Raw genomic sequence first — 17,946 nt, 5'->3', positions numbered from 1 at the left:
TCTGGTGATAGCACTTTTTTCTTTTTCACGACAGACTGTGAAGGGAGCACAACATTTAATTGCTGACGATGGCCTAATTTCACGACTGACGTTAGAGGGCAGCACACACGCGTTTTTTTTTGCGACCAAAATGTATGATGTCACAAATTGTTAATCTTGTAAATGTTGCCAAAAAAATCTCAAAAAGAAACTCACAAAAGCTAAGTTACATTTGTATTCTTTAATAACTTATCAAAGAAAATCCTCATAAAAATGAACATTTGTAGAAAAACAACACTCCATGCACAACATGTATGCATGTTCACAGTTTCAAGCGGTGCATAATGGAAAACGTCAAAATAGATGGCATTATTTCTCTTGCCAAATTTATTTTTAACACTTCCCGGGCTCAGACACTGTCACAGGGTGGATCTCCTTACACAAATAAATCAAAGATGAAGTTGGACAACAAGGACGTACAGTGTTAAACAAAATCATTGCTTCTGGAGCAAACCTTTTCTTCGGTCGTCATCCATCACTGCTGTGCAATAAACTAATCTGCTGCTCATCCGACTCCCGCCAACCGAAAGAGAAAACTGCAAAGAGAAAATAATATTTGGTGACTCTAGCAAGAGTAACAATTTATACTGCATGTTACAGGAATCCGCACTGCTTTTCTTTGTTTGTGTTTCTCGGTCGTCTTTAATTTCAGTGTAACCAGTTCCGCTCCCCCCGCAGGCCCCTTGGACTCCTCCATATTGCTGTCTCCACGCCTGACAATACAAAGCAAAACATTATCACAACAACCAAACTGTTTTTGTTTTTTTTGTAATAGATAAATAAGTAAATAACGTATTAATACAGCAGAACTTCTAAAGGTAAAGTCAGGTCCTTCCGGAGTAACTTTTTGGCCATCCTAAAACCTTTAACTGTATAGAGGTGTAATGTTCAAGTCACATTTAACTTTCTTAACTGTCATTAAAATCACATCAATCACATTGAATCATTGGTCACCAGTGAATATGTAAATATGAACACTTTTTTTGCTAACATTCTTGTAATTTACTGTAAATGTTATAAGTTGAACACTGATCAATACAATCAAACAATTTAGATTTTTTTTCTTCTGTTCTTGTTATATAAGGGTGTAAAGAGGTTAAACACTGAATAGTAGCCTGTAATTAAACAGTTATATTTTTTTGTCCACATCCAAGTTAACCACAGTGAATAGTACAATGTAAAAGCAAAACAACAATTTAAAATTATTGATTTACAAGGGTAAAAAGACGTTAAATAGTGAAATGAAAGAAAATTATTTTTGTTTAGTCCTGTTATAAGTGTAAAACAAACTTAACCACTGCAAAAATCAAAATGCTTTGCAGTGTTCCAAAAGGGTGAAAATGTTCCTATAGATTCCACAAGATGGAGGCAAAGTACTACATTTTCCAAAATGAAGCTCCTCAACTCACTTCGCCATAACTCCTGGGCATTTCGAGGCCGCAAAATGGTGCTTACCTATTCACATAGTTTGCTGGGGAACATATTCTCTATTATTTGCTGAAAAACTCACCCATTCGCATTTTTTGTACACATGCCAAAAGTACAAACACTGCAAACTGAGTTTTTCAGTCAATAATGGAGAATAGGGGCCCCAAAAATATTCCTAAAACATTCCTAAACCAGAAAAGCCAAAGAAAAAACAAAATGTGTGTCTTTCATGATTTTAGAGGTCAATTCTTTCCAAACATTCAGACAATTTCCAACTTGTATGACCTCATTGGAGTTTAGGGGTTCCACTGTACATGCGAGGGATGATTAAAAAATGAGTCATTAGTAATGTATAGAAGTAAAATGCAAAATACTAACAAATCTTCCATTTGCTGCATCCTCACTTTTCTGTCGTTTTCTTCTTTCTGTATATGCAAAATATCAACATGATTAATATGGCTTAGGTATAAAAGAAAAAAAAAGAGACATAATTGGGTTATTATTTGTAGTGACAACGAAAAGGCGACCTCTCCTGACAAGCTCTTTGCCCTCATCCACCAGGTCCGAGCTCAGGTCGTCATCGGCGACATACTGATGAACGCCCAGCAGGTTCAAACAGCGAGAGCCCAGGCTAGGAACATAAACGTATGGAATTCCCATTAATTCCAATTATTTAGCACTTCACATTTCAAAAGTTTATGGACATACCCGCGTTTTATTTTTCCATGAAAATACACCAACGTATGTCTAACACTAGCGAGGTTGGTTGTCACTTAGAAATGTCATTATTTTAAAATTAGAGGCTGCACAAGATGAGACACTATCAACTATAGTCTGTGTATCCAGCAAGGTTTTATCATATTTCATTTGAAACCTCCTTTCCACAATATTATTTTATGATACGTGAGCAAAACACGCGTGAGCATAAGACTGGTCTTTTTTTTTCCACCTCTTTTTCTCCCCGCCAAGTAATCTCAATTACCGCAACTCGTGCTTGCGCAAACTAAGCATCGAAATTTTGCACTGCTATTTTAAAATCGGAACGATTCCGGGGGAACCGGAATGTTATTCCCGGTGCCACTGGATCTTCGATTCCCAACCCTAATAATGCATATAGTTTACAAAAAGACAACAACAAGTATTTAATATCTTACTTGTAAAGTGTGGCAAAGCAGAGCAGCAATACCAACACGGGGTAGTAGATGTAGAAGCCGTTGGATATGAAGGACAGAAGATGCATGGAGCCCATTATCTAGTAGGGACATAACTATAAGCGAGTTTGTCATTATTACATACAGTGGCACCTTGACTTCGAAGTGCGCCAATGTAGCAGTTTTCCAGTTACATGTTGTCACTCAGTGGATTTATTTGCTCTGTCTTATAAGCAAAATTGTGATTAAAAAGTGTCATTCTGTCACTGGATGGCAGGAAGGAAATTCACAACATCCGGCCACCATCAGTTCATATTGGTTTCCTTGTACTTGCCGTGTTAAGTATCCGTAGTGCTTTGTGCTAGCATTTTCCGTGTTTTTGTGCACGTACTTCAGCAAATTGCTATTTTCCCACTTTGGGATCATCTTATCTTATCTTTGTCGCAGACGAAATTCACCTCCTAAGTCAAGGTACCAGTGTACTTCACGTCACCGCATTACGACAGCAGATCCACTCACAGACGTATAGGACGTGTGTATTCGATCCTGTTGGGACACGGCGGGATCCATGTGGATCAGACCCAGGAAGTTGAGGCAGAGGGGAGGAGTCAGGCGACAAAATAACCTTGGGAGAAGACACGTGACACCTCCAATGCGTGCGGGTATACCCAATATTGCGACGATGAGTGTGCTGTGCATACATGCTGCTGAACTGCAGGCTGTGGGCGTCTGTCTGGTGATGCGGCGCCAGGTAGTAGAAGTTGAATACACGGATTTGGAACACGGTGGAGTAGACGCAAACGCACAGAAAGAGGACGGTGACGAAACACACCACCTGGTCGACACGGACCAAAGAGGGACATCAGTGAAGGTATTATTGCCGACTCATTCCAAGAAGACGCGTTATGCATATTGTTTTTTTCATAATTCAGAACACTTGTCTGTGACACACTTTCATCAATATACTCCAAGAAGAATAATTTAGAATTACATTAGCATATATAATCAACATATTAACATATATGTTAAATTCTGTGGTACTGCTGAAATTAGCCTTGTCCGTTTGTACTCAATAAAAACTTGTTAATAACAAATTAACAAGAAATAGAATGTAAAGGATTAAATTCAACTTTGCTTTCACTGAAATTCATAATTAGTTTTGCCATGCATAAGTCTAATTGTTGCTAGCGACACAAAGCCAATTAAAAAAATTAAAAAAAGGTCACAGTTCTTAACTCATTCACTGCCAGACAGTTTCATACCCTCTTTTACCCTAACGTTTGGCAAATTAAAAAAAATATATATATAAATAAATTCCTGGGATTGAATGGCTGTACTGTGACAAGACAAGTAAATTCATCAATGGCAGTGAATGAGTTAACTCGAAATATCTCAAGTTGGGGGCACTCAAAGTCAAAGTATGACTATATACTGCCAGTTCGTATTTCATTGCCATGACAACAAGGAGCGCGGATAGGAGGTTGAGCAAGCAAGCAGCTTCTACTTGCCAGAGCAGTGTCCAAAGTGGAGGCAACAATGTCAGGCGTCTATAAGCACAACAAGGATTTTCGCTCATGGAGGCAGCAGTTCATACACTACACATTGTGTACGTGATCCATGGACACATCGACTGCTTAACTATAATAATCATAAAATATGACTTGAAAACATTGCCTGTAAGATCATAAATGGTGATGTTGTGAATGATTCCAAATAGATTGGATGTCAATGGGGAATTCAGCTTTGAAAGTCAGCCAACTTGGTGCCCACCTCGGTACAAATGTAGTAGCGTTGCTGCTCAGTCATGCGGACGATAATGGCGAAGAGGGAGAGGACCGGGCGCACGCTGAAGAAGGTGCACTCGGACCACACCACCGCCACAGAGAGGAAGAGCAGCAGCAATGCCAGCAGCTTGTAGAACACCTGACGGAACACGCACTCCCAGTACCACTCTGGACAACACACACACACACGCACGCAAACATGACTCAGCATAGTGCAAATTGTGAAAAGGAGAAAAAAAAAAAAAAATCTTAAATACATATTTATTTGTTTTATTAGAAAATAGAATACTTAAAGTGGTAGTATTGAGTGTCTGGGCTTGCATTGGTGGCCTACAGCAAGTCCTTGTCAGTGATCTCATTTCGTATTTGTGAGTTTGATTGATTGTCCCGTCAACCCCTTGCCCACAAATAGTAGTCAAAATTATCTAGCAAAAGGCGACAATTTCCAAACACTCACCTACTTTAGGCGTGTAAAGGAACCTTCGGATGCAGCCCTCACACTCTGACGCTGCGAAGCTACGCACAAAGTGGCACGTAGGGCTGCTGCGGCTCTTAGCAACGTCCTCAAGATGGAAAATCCGCTCCAACAACATGGACCACTGAACCCGAGTCTGACGGCACTGCTGCACGGCGGCGATCACCTGAAAAACATATTGTTACTGTCTGGAGTAAATGTTCTATTCGACCATTTTTCCTCATATTTTTTTTCATTTAATAATTTGTGATAGCTTTTTTGGTTTCCTAGTATTTTTTGGTCTAATAGTTTGTCACATTTTTTATGATTTTCCCTAACGAATATTTTTGTATTAGAAAATGTGCATATTTGTGTCAATTTTCGAGTGTAAATTCTGAGCATTATTGTTGCTTATTATCATATGTACTGCACTGAAGTCACTTTGTGTACTTTTTTATGAAGCTGAACGAGCCCTCTTTTGGTCGGGAGGACTGTCTGATCTTCACCAGAATGTTCCACGTCGGTGCCCATCTCCTCCTGGTACTCTATTGGACACTGAAGTGAGATGATGTCAGTAAATTAATGACACAAAAAGAGCAAATAGGCAACTTGAAGCTTCACCTTTGTCAAAACGGTGTCCACACACGTCCTGAGCGAGTGGTTGTACTTGACTGACGTGTTGATGACTGACACCTCCTGATGGCGACGACATTGGAACAAACGCTCGTTATGCAAACGCAATCCAATGTGTTCATTCGTTTTGAAAATAAATGTAGAAGTATTTCAACGCCCTCACCTCCATGACGTCGGCCAAGTTCTCCTCGGCCGCCGCCTTCTCGCTGGCCATCTTTGCCACTTTGAAGTAGGTCTTGGCCAGTAAATAGGCATGGCAGGATGACAGCCAATAGGAACGCGGGATTTCCACCAGGCCATAGCCCAGCAACAGCACCAGGAGAAAAAGACCCCACGTGTTGGCGGCCGTGATGCCAATGGTCTGAAACTCAGTCCTGAATACAGGTGACCAAGATATTTTTGAAATTGCAGTAGAGAGCAGTGTCCAAAGTGGGGGCAAATATATTTCTTGTCTAGTATATTTGTATTCTATTCTATTAATTTTGTATTTTTCCCCTAAATAATTTGGAGATTTTTTTTTTCCAGGCTATACAACTATTAGAAAGTTTGCATTTGTCTATTATTTTTGTATTTTTCTCTTCTAATATTGAAATATTTCCCTAGTATTTGAGTATTTTTTGTTTCATATCTGTTTTCACTTTTCTGAACTACTTTTGTACTTTTTTTTATATAATGTTTTTGTATTTTCTTTTGTTTATGTACTTTTCTTTTAATATTTTCCCTTTTTATTCAAAATGTATTTTAACATTGTCATCATCTGGTAAATTTGCACTTTTTTCTAATACTCTTATTTTTTTGTTTTCTTCTCCCCTAATATTTTTGTATTTTTCATCTAACAATTTTGTACTCTTGTCTAATACTTTTTTTTTACTATTAGGTAATATCTGTCTTTTATAGTGAAATATGTTTGTATTTTACATGCAATATCGTTTTCTAATATTTTTGCATTTTTTCCAAAAACTTTTTAAAAATATGTTGTTTTGGTCCCATTAGATTGTGCAAGCTCACCTACTGTTTATAGACTTGTGTGTATTTCTTTTAGCAAAATGGTGATAATACAACGACCGTGACCCTATTGCGTCACATAATTAGGATGTGAAATGTTCATACCGTTCCATGACTAGAACACAGTGAGACAGTCATAAACATATTGAATAAACACTTGTCTGACAACGTCAATGAGAACTGACCATGTGAGTCGCCATCGCGGGTGGGCAGTGACGTAAATGAGCAGAAAGATGAAGATGAGCAGGTAGGTGCCGTAGTAGATGGCATTCTCAACAAGGGCCGCTTTCACCTTTCCCGTCAGGGAGAACGCGCCCGACTGCGCGTACGACTGCATGAAGGGCAGCAGCAACCTGCAAGCATGCACGCCCAAAGGAAGGGTGATATACAGTCAGTTCATTTGGTACATTTTGAGACTTGTGTGTGCATGTGTGAAGGGGGTCTTACCAGGTGAGAAACTGAGAGGTCCAATACACAACTCTCCAGAAGACAGGTAGAACACCATCTGGTATGTAACTCCACGGCATTTCACACACACTTGGTGCACTGTCAATGAAACACCATCACCAATATTTTTTGGGTATTATTTTCTATTGCATTTTTTTACTGTAATATATTTTTACCCTTTTATAATATTTGTGTATTTTTCTCCAACATGTGTGGTTGTTATTTTTGTATTTGTCATGAAACATTTTGTCTAATATTTTGTCAGATTTTTTTTACGTTACCTAAAATTGTTGTATTTGTCAAAAGTGCATATTTTTCCAACAAATTGTTTTCTTAAGATGGATTTTTATATAACCTTGTTTTACTTTCCACTTAACATTGTCTGAAATTCAATATTTTTTATATAGTCTAATATTTATATATTTTTTCAAATGTGTATTTTCCCCCATCGAATATGTTTATATTGTTTTATAATAATTTTTTTTTAACTTTTCTTCCAACATTATTGTGTAATATTTTTCTAATACCCTCAATTTATTTAACTGTTTTATGTGTAATTATTTTGTACTTTTGCACTATTTCCTTTACGTTTTTGTCATGCGTTTTAAATTTACTATTCACTTTGTGTTGAATGACAGGACAATAGAATGATCTTATCAACACATTTCATAACATATATCTAAGGACAAAAAGTTGTTGTATAGTTGTGCGTGTAATAACTAATGAAACCAGTGTTACTTGTATACAACTGCTATAAATGGTTAGAGCACATCATACACATAAAATCGTCCGGTTGACAGATTATTTTGGCCAATGTTTGAAGGGCCATAACTGGCCATCCGATTAATCGGTCGGGCCCTTATAAGTGGTACAGAAAATGGATGGATGGATGAATGTATATGCAGTGTATTGTTGAAGACTACCACCATGTATCTTAGTTACCTCTCAGTTGGGTAAAGAGTGGAGACATTTTCTGTCATACGATAGAGTCTTGTTGGCGTAACAGGGCCAGGATGATGTGTGTTATCCAACAGACATTGCTTGTAGATGGTCTGAAAGAGAAGGGCATTTAAAACTCCCTGAAGCACACTCGACAATACAGTGGGTATGGTAAATATTTCGAGCCCTTGAAATTTTTCACTGTGTCATTGCAGCCATTTGCCAAAATCAAAAAAGTTCATTTGATTTCTCATTAATGTTCACTCAGCACCCCATCTTGACAGAAAAAAAAAACTGAAATGTAGAAAGATCTGCAAATTTATGACAGAAGAAAAACTGAAATATCATATGGTCATAAGTATTCAGACCCTTTGCAGAGACCTTTATATTTAACTCACATGCTGGCCATTTCTTCTGATCCTCCTTGAGATTGTTCTTCTCCTTATTGGAGTCCAGCTCTGCTTAATTAAATTGATTGCACTTGATTAGGAAATGTCTACATCAGGCTTATCAGCTCACAGTGCATGTCAGAGAAAACGACAATCATGAAATCGAAGGAACTGTCCAAGGTGATCAGAGTCAGAATTGCGGAAAGGCACAGATCTGGCCAAGGTTACAAAAGAATTTCTGCAGCACTCAAATTTCCTAAGAGCACAGTGGCCGCCATAATCCGCAAATAGAAGAGGTTTGGGTCGACCACAACTCTTCCGAGGCGGGGCCGTCCATCCAAACTGAGCAATCGTGGGAGAAGAGCTTTGGTGAGAGAGGTAAAGAATAACCCAAAGATCACTGTGGCTGAGCTCCGGAGATGCAGTAGGGGAATGGGAGAAAGTTTTATAAAGTCAACTATCACTGTGGCGCTCCACCAGTCGGGGATTTATGGCAGAGTGGCCCGACGGAAGCCTCTCCTCAGTGCAAGACACATGAAAAGCTGCCTAAAGTTTGCCAAAAAACACAGGAAGGACTCCCTGACTATGAGAAATACGATTCTCTGCTCTGATGAAACCAAGATTGATCTTTTTGGTGTTCATTTTAAGCGGTAAGTGTGGAGAAACCCAGGCACCCTTCATCACCATCCCTACAGTGAAACTTGGTGGCGGGAGCATCATGTTGTGGGCGTGGTTTTCAGCTACAGCGACATGACAACTGGTTGCAATTGAAGGAAAGATGAATGCGGCCAAGTGCAGTGATATCCTGGAGGAAAACATCTTCCGGAGTGCTCAGGATCTAGGACTGGGCCGAAGGTTCCCCTTTCAACGGGACAATAACCTGAAGCACACAGTTAAAATAACAAAGGAGTGGCTTCAGAACAACTCTGTGACCGTCCTTGACTGGTCCAGCCAGAGCCCTGAGCTAAACCTGATTCATCTCTGGAGAGACCTGAAAATGGCTGTCCACCAACATTGCCCATCCAACCTGACAGAACTGGAGAGGATCTGCAAGGAAGAATGGCAGAGGATGCCCAAATCCAGGTGTGAAAAACATTTTGCGTCATTCTCAAGAAGACTCATGGATGCACAAGCTCAAAAGGGTGCTTCTACTCAATACTGAACACATGGTCTGAATACGTCTGAGTTTATCTGAGTTTTTCTTTTTTAATAAATTGGTACATTTGTTTTTTCTACATTAATGAGAAATAAAATGAACTTTTTTGATTTTAGCAAATGCCTACAATGACACAGGAAGTGAACAATTTCAACAGGTCTGAATATTTTCCGTACCCACTGTACATTTACATACCGTGCTGACATCCAACGGCAGGACGAAGACGATGAGGAAGCAGAGGTACCAGGACGCCAGCGTCCCCAGCAGCACCATCCGCTGCTGCTTCCTCAGGTCACCATAGCGATGGAGGAGGGCAAGCGCCAGGAAGAACACGGCCACAAGCACCAAGCCCAGCGCCACGCCGCTCATTGTGACGGGCAGACGCAAGCGATGGCCGGTGTCACGACGTCATGATGGAATGTCAGCTGCACATCAGTAGAGGCATTCACTTGATTTGACTGTCAAGGCCTTTATTTGTCCCTGAAAGTGTCCTTTAAAACAAAATAATGACTGTTCAGGAGCGAGTCAGGAATGAAGTAGACCAGGGATTCTCAACCACTGTGCCATGGCACATTAGTGTGTATTATATTCTAATATTTTCTGTTTTTCCGATCTAATGAGTTTGAATTTTCGACTGATATTGTATTTTTATCTAATATTTTTTTGTATTTTCCCAACTTTAAAAAAAAAATAGTATTGAATTGTTTTCTATTTCAGCAATTTTTATTTTTAATTAAATAGGCTATACTGTATATATATATATTTTTTGTTGTATTTTTCATCTAAGATTGTAGCATTATTATCTAGTTTTTAAAACCTAATATTGCATTGTTTGTAACATTTTTGTCCTCAAATATTGTATTATTTTATTTGATTTTAATTTATGTTTGTAATGTTTAAGTTGTTTAGCTATTTAAAAAGGGCGTTTCGCTGTCTGAAGGTTCCCCTACAACTAATCGGGGCACTGACATGACACTAAATTGTGTTTACAGGTCAACGTTACTCTGACTTACAAGTGCCTCAACGTAGGTATTTTCCCAGCTCCGAGTCATCCCTTGGTAATTGTTTGGCTTTGTCAAAGTCAAAGCCAAAATTTAAAGTAGAAGCAAGCTTCAGTACACATCATAAAAAAACATTTTTTCCCTTGCTATCGTTATGTCTTACTATATTTTTTATGTTTAATGTTTAAAAATACGGTTTATTAAAAACATGTTTAAAAAATAAAAATGGAGGGTTTTTTGAGGGACTGGAACGGATTAATGACATTCCATTCCGCTATAACTTACAATGCAGCTGGTCGAACATGAAATTGTTTCTGGGTCTGCTTGCTGACATCTTTTGGTTGTTTCACGAGTTAGTAATGCCGGAACGCTCTCGACATGAACATGATCATATAAGCAGTATTATAGAAAAAAAAATGTATTTTAAGAACATTTTGAAAAGCTTTTCTCCAAATGTCATCACCTAGACACGATTATGTTTCTGCTCATGGAGGCCATTCGTCGACCACTGTTTACATTGACATTTAGCTTTTTTTACCCCCATTTTAGGCGTTCAAAAGTGACTTCTTACCTTCTTTATCGTCAAGATGCTGACACTCTGCTCCTGTGACGTGGAATTCCATACAAAAGCACGCAACCTTTGAAATTACATTGCGTAACTACTTAAGAAATACAACATTCGTTTGCGAGAGAGTAGACTGGCGCCGCATGGACTTGTGGGTGTTGTAGTTATACAGCCCAACCGGAAACCTTGTTATAGGACGTTGTATACATGCTACCTTAAAAATGACATTTAAAAAGAAGAAATGACGAACAGGTATTTCAAAACTAGATTTTAAATTACATGAAAATAACAAAATTATACCTTCATGTATAAACAATGATGGCATTAAATTTTCGCATTAAGTTTGGAAATAACGTTATGCTTATATGATCTGCTTCAGACTGCTTATGGTTCAACTTGGGTGCCAGAGAGCCTGTGAGAGACAATGAGAGGTGTGGAAGGGAGAGAGAAGTCAGAACACCGGCGTTGTTGGGGTAAATTCGTACTTTTATGGATAAGGGCTGTCGAGTGTCAATAAAGACAATAGGTGTACAGTCAGTGTGGGAACAGTGCACACAATTATTTAAGATGAATTGAACATGCACAAAATTTCTGCCAAGTTTGTCCCAAGGCAAGAGGTCAGTGATCCTCAAATCGTGTATGTGGCATTTAAACCAGAAAAATGAACCAGACCACAAGTCCATCCGTGTTTCCAACTATTTGACCGAGATGGATATCAAGACAGTTGCTCCCGCTCCTTACAGTCCAGACCTTGCTCCCTGTGACTTTTTGTTTGCTCACCAAGCTAAAGGAAAATCCCAGAGGCAGTCGTTTTCAGACCACTGAGGGGTTGAAAGACGCTTTGATGAGGGTCCTGGACACGTTCACATCAGAGGACTTCAAGGGGGCCTTCCAAAGGTTGTTGGAATGATATAACAAGTGCATTGCTGGCGTCGGGCCAAAATCTTGTACATCCAAAATAGTCTTTTCAGGAGACCCCCAAAAATGGCAAGTTTGTTGCAACGTGAAAAAGAAGAAGACATTCTTCACCTCGATAGCTAATACATAAGAGCGATGGAGCTCATCATCAAATAAAAAACTTTTACAGAAATTTTGGCGGCATTAGTGCAGATGATTGAATCCTTAAATTGTTCAACCATTGGAGGTATTGCAGTTCACAAGACGCATTTATATACGCATTGTGTGTTACGATGAATCCACATTTTCTGTTCAGATATGATGGAACAGCCACACGTAGAGGTCATCCGAATAAAGCGGGCCTGCTACACTGAAGCAAACATCTCTGTGCTCCAGCAGAAAGTCCATTTGGCCCAGCAGGTCCAGGCACATGTGCTCCACCAGAGTCAGACAAGTGGACCATCCTCCTGCAGGGCCACCGATCCACCCTGAGAACAAAATGTCCAAATGTTCGGTCCCTTCATCCAGAAAACTGTCCATCTTGTTGAGAATGTTTTTGAATATGTCCGGTGGAGGGCAAGCAGCACTTGCAAGTACCGGTATTAGTGAGGCCATCTGTCAGCCATGCGCACTTCAACCTCTCTGGGATTAGTGTAACTATCCACTATACTGTAAACACTATGAAGAAAAATAGTTCATTTATTTTAAAATGTCTTATTACTATACAGTAGGCTATTACTATTAATGTATTTCAAAGCATCGAGTCCCATTCATATCTGAAAGTGTGGCATATAGTCGGTAACTACTGGCGTTTAACATCCAATATTGCTGCTACACTGCACTCTCACCACTAGATGCCACCGAATTCAATATAATGGCCCTTGAAGGATGATCATATTATAAGTGGGGTCTGAGGATAAGCGGTACACACTAGAGCAGTGTTTTTCAAACTCTGGCAGCGTAATCATGTCTTTACTACATTGTAGTACTCTTCCATACCAGCAGGTAGCAGCAGTAGCAGGTCGCTAATTGTCTTCGTTTAGAGACAAGCGAATTAGTGACGCATGTTTATCCAAACAGGGCCATGTTTCACACTGAGTAAGTATCAATATGAAACATTATAAAATACTTTTTTCTTTGTGTTTATTTAATTCATATTCAAGACATTATAATATAACGTCATTCTTCAATGTTAAATAATACTTACATAAACAATATAACACTAATATTGTTAAAATAAGCTCTTTTTTTCACAATTTCAGCTAGTGGTGTGCTGCGGGATTTTTTCGATGAAATAAATGTGCCTTGACGCAAAAAAGTTTGCAAAACACTGCACTAGAGAATGAATGAAATGGAGCCACAAAAAGTGGACGGGCTTGTTTATTTACTAATTAGCAATTTACTCAACTGGAAGTAGGCCTCTATTGGTCTCTCTTTTTAGTAGTACCTGATGCACATACAGACGCTCAAATTTTGGCTCACAACACAAAGCAAAAAAAAAAAAAGTGACCTATCAGCTTCTGTTTTTTCTTGTTCAGGCCAAACCAGTAGCAGTAATGCAATAAACCAGGAGTGTTCAACTCCGGTCCTCGAGGGCCCCTCTCCTGGATGTTTCCCTCCTCCAACACTCATGATTCAAATTATCAGGATCGTTATCAGGCTTCTCAGAGTTTGTTGATGAGCTGTTAAGCTAATAAGCAGTAGCAGTCATTCTTTGGCACCATCTGGTGGCACCTCAGTGCCAAGGAAATTTTTTGAAGTGAAAGCTTTAATTAGAGAAAAATATTTTTTTGCTTCCTTTTTGTTGCATTTGCATTAAACACTCTTTTAAGGGGGTATTCATTTCTCACGGGTTTTGCTATTCGCAACAGGACTTCAGCCCTATTCCACGCAAATAGTTCACTGTACCTTCGGCAAATCGCCATTTGTTTACTCAAATGAAAATGACGTAGGCATCAAGTGAAAATGGACAAAGTGTGCTAAGGCTTTACACTTGAATTCTTCTCAGAGACTGTCTGTGTGCCTCTTTAGGCACTAATCTTTTGGTTAGCAACGAAATTTGAGCAGACTCTTATATCCGAATGAATAACATCTATTAACTCAAATAATGATGTTTTTGTTTACTTTTGTTAGTTTGATGGGAAAACAAAGCTTTCTATTTGAGGGTGTCATTTATTTCCCTAGACTGGATGACGCGGCTGGCGTCTATAAAGAGAGATGGCCGCAATTTGAGGAAATACAGTAATGTAAGATTTTTTTTTTTAATAACTGTACAGGGAGCTCATGCACAACATGTAATAAGACTCCATGCTTTCTTTCATCCATCTGAGACAGTGTTGAAATGCCTCGGTAGGTGCTGCTGTTTTGGTTAGCAGCAGAGCTCAAATTGTGGGCTCCGCGGTGGCCTCAATGGCAAAACAACGTGCGACCATCCGAGCCACTGAACGACAGAAACGAGCGCACTGAGATTCGCCGCCTCTTGGCTCACAACACCTGATCCATGGGAAACCCTCACGCACAATGATAATGATACAATGCAGCCCTAGTTCTAAGGCGTCCCTCGGGGTTGGGTGGGCGGGGCGGCGGGGGTTACTGCAGGCCGCAGATCTTATAACCTGTCCTGGATACATCAGCCCCTGGGGAGCAGCGTGGCTACGGTAGAGTTACTCTGTGTGTTGTTGTGAGAAGGGCACAAATGTAACAAATGTGTGTGCGTGTGAGTGCGTGCATATGCGTGTAGAGATTTACACTACCTGTTTTCCCCGTTCTTTCTGTGCATTTTATGGCACTTTTCTCAGCCTTTCTTCCTATTTACAAGACACTCTCTCTTTGGTGCAGCAGAAAACAATGGTTCTGTTGTTGGCTTTGTTGTGTGTTTGCGCGTGTGTGTGTGTGTCACAGATGCCATGTGAGTCACTAAGGCTAGGGTCAAGATTGGTGGGGGTCCCGCTTTAAAGCTTTAGGCTCAGTGACGAGAATATAGGGGGATCGGTGTTACTTGTATTGCTTTGTAGGTCTTTATATTAGCTTTGAAAGCACATGCAGTGGGTACGGAACATATTGAGAATTTTTCACTTTCTGTGTCATTGCAACCAATTGCCCAAATCATAAAAAAATCATTTTATTTCTCATTAATGTACGCTCAGCACCCCATCTCGACAGTAAAAAAAGTAAAAAAAAAAGCAGAAATGTAGAAAATTTTTGCAAATTTATGAAAAAAGAAAAACTGAAATATCATATGGTCATACTGTAAGTATTCAGACCCTTTGAAGCGGCCTTCGTATTTGACTCACATGCTGTCCATTTCTTCTGATCTTCATGAGATAGTTCTGCTCCTTTATTGGAGTCCAGCTGTGTTTAATTAAACTGATTGGACTTGATTAGGAAAGGCACACACCTGTCTATATAAAACCTTACAGGCTACTGCAGCTTACTAAGGACAGGGTCAAGATTGGTGGGGGTCCCGCTTTCAACTTTTAGGCTCAGTGATGGAAATATGGGATCGGCGTTACTTCTATTGCTTTGTAGGGATTTATATTAGCTTTAAAGCACATACTGGGTGTTTAATATATCTGTTTATTTTAGAATATATCCTTGAAGTAGGTGATCCAAGATCGTCATAAATGTTTGGATTTCATGCAGCTTTTGGAGATTACGTAAGATCAACTGTCAGTGTGGGAAGTTGAGGCATTAAGTAATGGCAAAGTGAACGCGTATACACTTCAACTCACTTCAATGTAACATAACCAGGTTTGTACACAGTTTAGAGAGTTTCAGGGGGTGTAATATTAATATTGCACATTTTCAGTTCTTTGTTTTTGCATGTTTTGAAATGTTGACTGGATGAATATTCAAAAGGGTTTCAGTAATAAGCACTAGAAAATTACACAATTGGCCAAACAAAATACATTTCAAATAAAAGTAATAATAATCAATATTAGCGTAATCTAATCAAAATCATCATCATGAATGAAAGATTATAAAATAATGATATTTGGCGGTGGCATGGCTCAGTGATTGAGTGGTCGTCTTCCCAACCCAGAGGTTGTAGGTTCAATCCCCAGCCTTTTACCATGTCAAAGTAAGATACTGAACCCCCAGTTGCTCCTGATGCTGTGCCAACTGTAGGTAAATGCAAACTCAGGGTGAAGCGCTTCGAGTGAATTAATAGGTGGAAAAAGTGCTTACTGTACGTGTGAAAGACCACCCCCCCGGACCCCCCAAAAAACATCGTCATTTTTACTTTTTGTTTGAAATGATACAGCTGTCTTTTTACACACAAAATGTCTAGCCATAAGGATTGGTCGTGACCTGAGCCCTGAGTAGTTGTGATGTCGTTTTCAGTCGACAGAAATGACAAAATGGCCGCCCCTAGAGATGACTAAAAACGGGTAGATATCTCACATTCCACAACCATAATATTAATCAGTATGCCTCATTTCAACTAGTGGGTCTGCTGGGAACATATTCATGGAAAAAAATATGTTTTGGTTGATTTCCCCTTTAAACCTCGAATAGACAAAAAAGAGATACAGTAAATATGCATTTGTACAAATAAAGGCAATGCTCCTTGTAATTATTCACTTTTGTTCATTTTCGCCAACATTTTCAATTACGGAATTCCTCAATTACTCGCCTCTGCTATAATAGACACAATGCTTCAATTAATTTGGGCCAGGTTTATCATTCATTTGATGACACCTTACCTCCAATAAACAAGAAGAAAAAATGGGAAAAGGGACTTACTTAAAAAAAATACAGATACAAAAAAAAAAGCTCCTTTTTTTTCAGCCACTGGAAAAGAAACATGAAAAAGGGACTGAAAATATGTACAATATTACATAATATTACAGAAACATGCAAACATGGTACCCACGCCAAACAGATGCCTGGCAAACTTTGCAGTTGAGTAAATAAACACCCCGGGCTACCCGCTCAGCACATATGCACATAAGTGATTGTTCACACTTTCCATTTGTATTTACCACAGTGAGACTCCACAGCTATGGGGCAGGAGAAAAAATAATATTGTTTGATCAATCATTTTCCATGCAACACTACTCTATGAATAACTACCTTGAACAAATGCAAGGTCATTTCCTAGCACGGAACCCTTGGCAAATATTGACCTCATCTACATAAGGAATATCATAGCTTTTGCATGGCATCGACAATGTCCGTGTTGTGGAAATGTGCCTTCAGTATAATAATACTAAAAATAAAAACAAAGTAAAACCTTGGCAAATGTTCAAATAGGAAATATCATTAACTTTGCATGGCACACACTTTTAGAAAGTAAATGACTCACTATAACTGTTATGGGCCATGTTGAGTCATATGCCTAAGAGAAAAAAAATGAGCAGATTTTCCTGTCTACTTACAGTAAGTCTGTCATTAACACAGAATCATAGCAGCTTCGCAATCTGGGTGGGACAACTCGAAAACACGTTCCCTGTCAAATCTACGAGGCCTTCACAGATTCCTCAAATGCTTAGGATGCTAGAGTAAGTCAGACGCCGAAGGCGGATGTGCTGCGTGCATATAGTCCATTGCACTTAAAATTTGGATTCAGTTACATGCATCACAAGTACTACGAATATTGCAAAAGACTTCTAGAAAGTTTATTTTTCTTTTATTGCAGTATCATGCAGTAGGCCAGGGGTGGCTAACCACTCAAAGGCAAAGAGCCACAATTTTGACAGAGCATATTCCCGCAAAGAAAGCATACACGTACACTTGGTACCTTGATTGTCGAATGCTATCCGTTTCATCACCACGTTCAAATGAGCCCTCCACACACAACCGAATTGCTCACTTTTTGTAAAACTGATTTTTTTCCTCACAATCATGACGCGGGCCGAAACTACGTTTTCATCATACAAACTTGCTGTAACAATATCAAGAGCTCATGGTTTGGTTTTATCACGGTATTGACGTCACAGTACGATATTTATTGCAATATTTTGTGAAAGCTCACTGCAGTAAGCCTCACTGTATTGCTGGAAAGTTCACGGTACATGGTCTGGTCACTCATTCGACAGTATCATATTTCTTATTT

The 17,946-nt window shown here is 39.3% G+C and overlaps 1 protein-coding gene across 3 annotated transcripts; it reads right to left on the bottom strand.

Moving 5' to 3' along the window:
- Positions 1–205: 205 nt before the first annotated feature.
- LOC147147027 (G protein-coupled receptor-associated protein LMBRD2B-like) lies at positions 206–11,148 on the bottom strand. Of its 3 annotated transcripts, XM_086031801.1 has the most exons (17): positions 10,998–11,148; positions 9,621–9,916; positions 7,884–7,993; positions 6,942–7,040; positions 6,680–6,847; positions 5,653–5,863; positions 5,478–5,552; positions 5,307–5,411; positions 4,860–5,043; positions 4,389–4,570; positions 3,320–3,453; positions 3,138–3,243; positions 2,622–2,719; positions 1,995–2,098; positions 1,846–1,892; positions 650–752; positions 206–575 (listed from the first exon to the last, which is right to left on the bottom strand). In XM_086031801.1, exons 2-17 carry the CDS (start codon positions 9,792–9,794, stop codon positions 508–510), a joined length of 1,968 nt encoding a protein of 655 aa, XP_085887927.1. In that variant the 5' UTR covers positions 9,795–9,916; positions 10,998–11,148; the 3' UTR covers positions 206–507. The 3 variants fall into 3 exon arrangements, with proteins under 3 accessions (XP_085887927.1, XP_085887925.1, XP_085887926.1); XM_086031799.1 differs by having other exon boundaries at positions 206–752; XM_086031800.1 differs by having other exon boundaries at positions 206–752; positions 9,621–9,850.
- Positions 11,149–17,946: the final 6,798 nt, after the last annotated feature.

The sequence above is a fragment of the Filicampus tigris genome, chromosome 5, assembly GCF_054856515.1.
Source record: "Filicampus tigris isolate MCC_2025a chromosome 5, RoL_Ftig_1.0, whole genome shotgun sequence".
Taxonomy (NCBI): Eukaryota; Metazoa; Chordata; class Actinopteri; order Syngnathiformes; family Syngnathidae; genus Filicampus; species Filicampus tigris.
Note: the sequence above shows the minus strand (reverse complement) of the source record. Positions and strands in the feature narration are given on the sequence as shown.

Bases quoted from the DNA above. Each gene is read 5' to 3' on its own strand.
- LOC147147027 (XM_086031799.1), bottom strand. From the start codon at position 9,794: ATGAGCGGCGTGGCGCTGGGCTTGGTGCTTGTGGCCGTGTTCTTCCTG. The intron at 6,848-6,941 runs GTAAGACCCCCT...GCATGCTTGCAG, and splicing joins ACCTCTCAGTTTCTCACCTG to GTTGCTGCTGCCCTTCATGC. The intron at 5,864-6,679 runs GTCAGTTCTCAT...ACCTGTATTCAG, and splicing joins CCGCGATGGCGACTCACATG to GACTGAGTTTCAGACCATTG.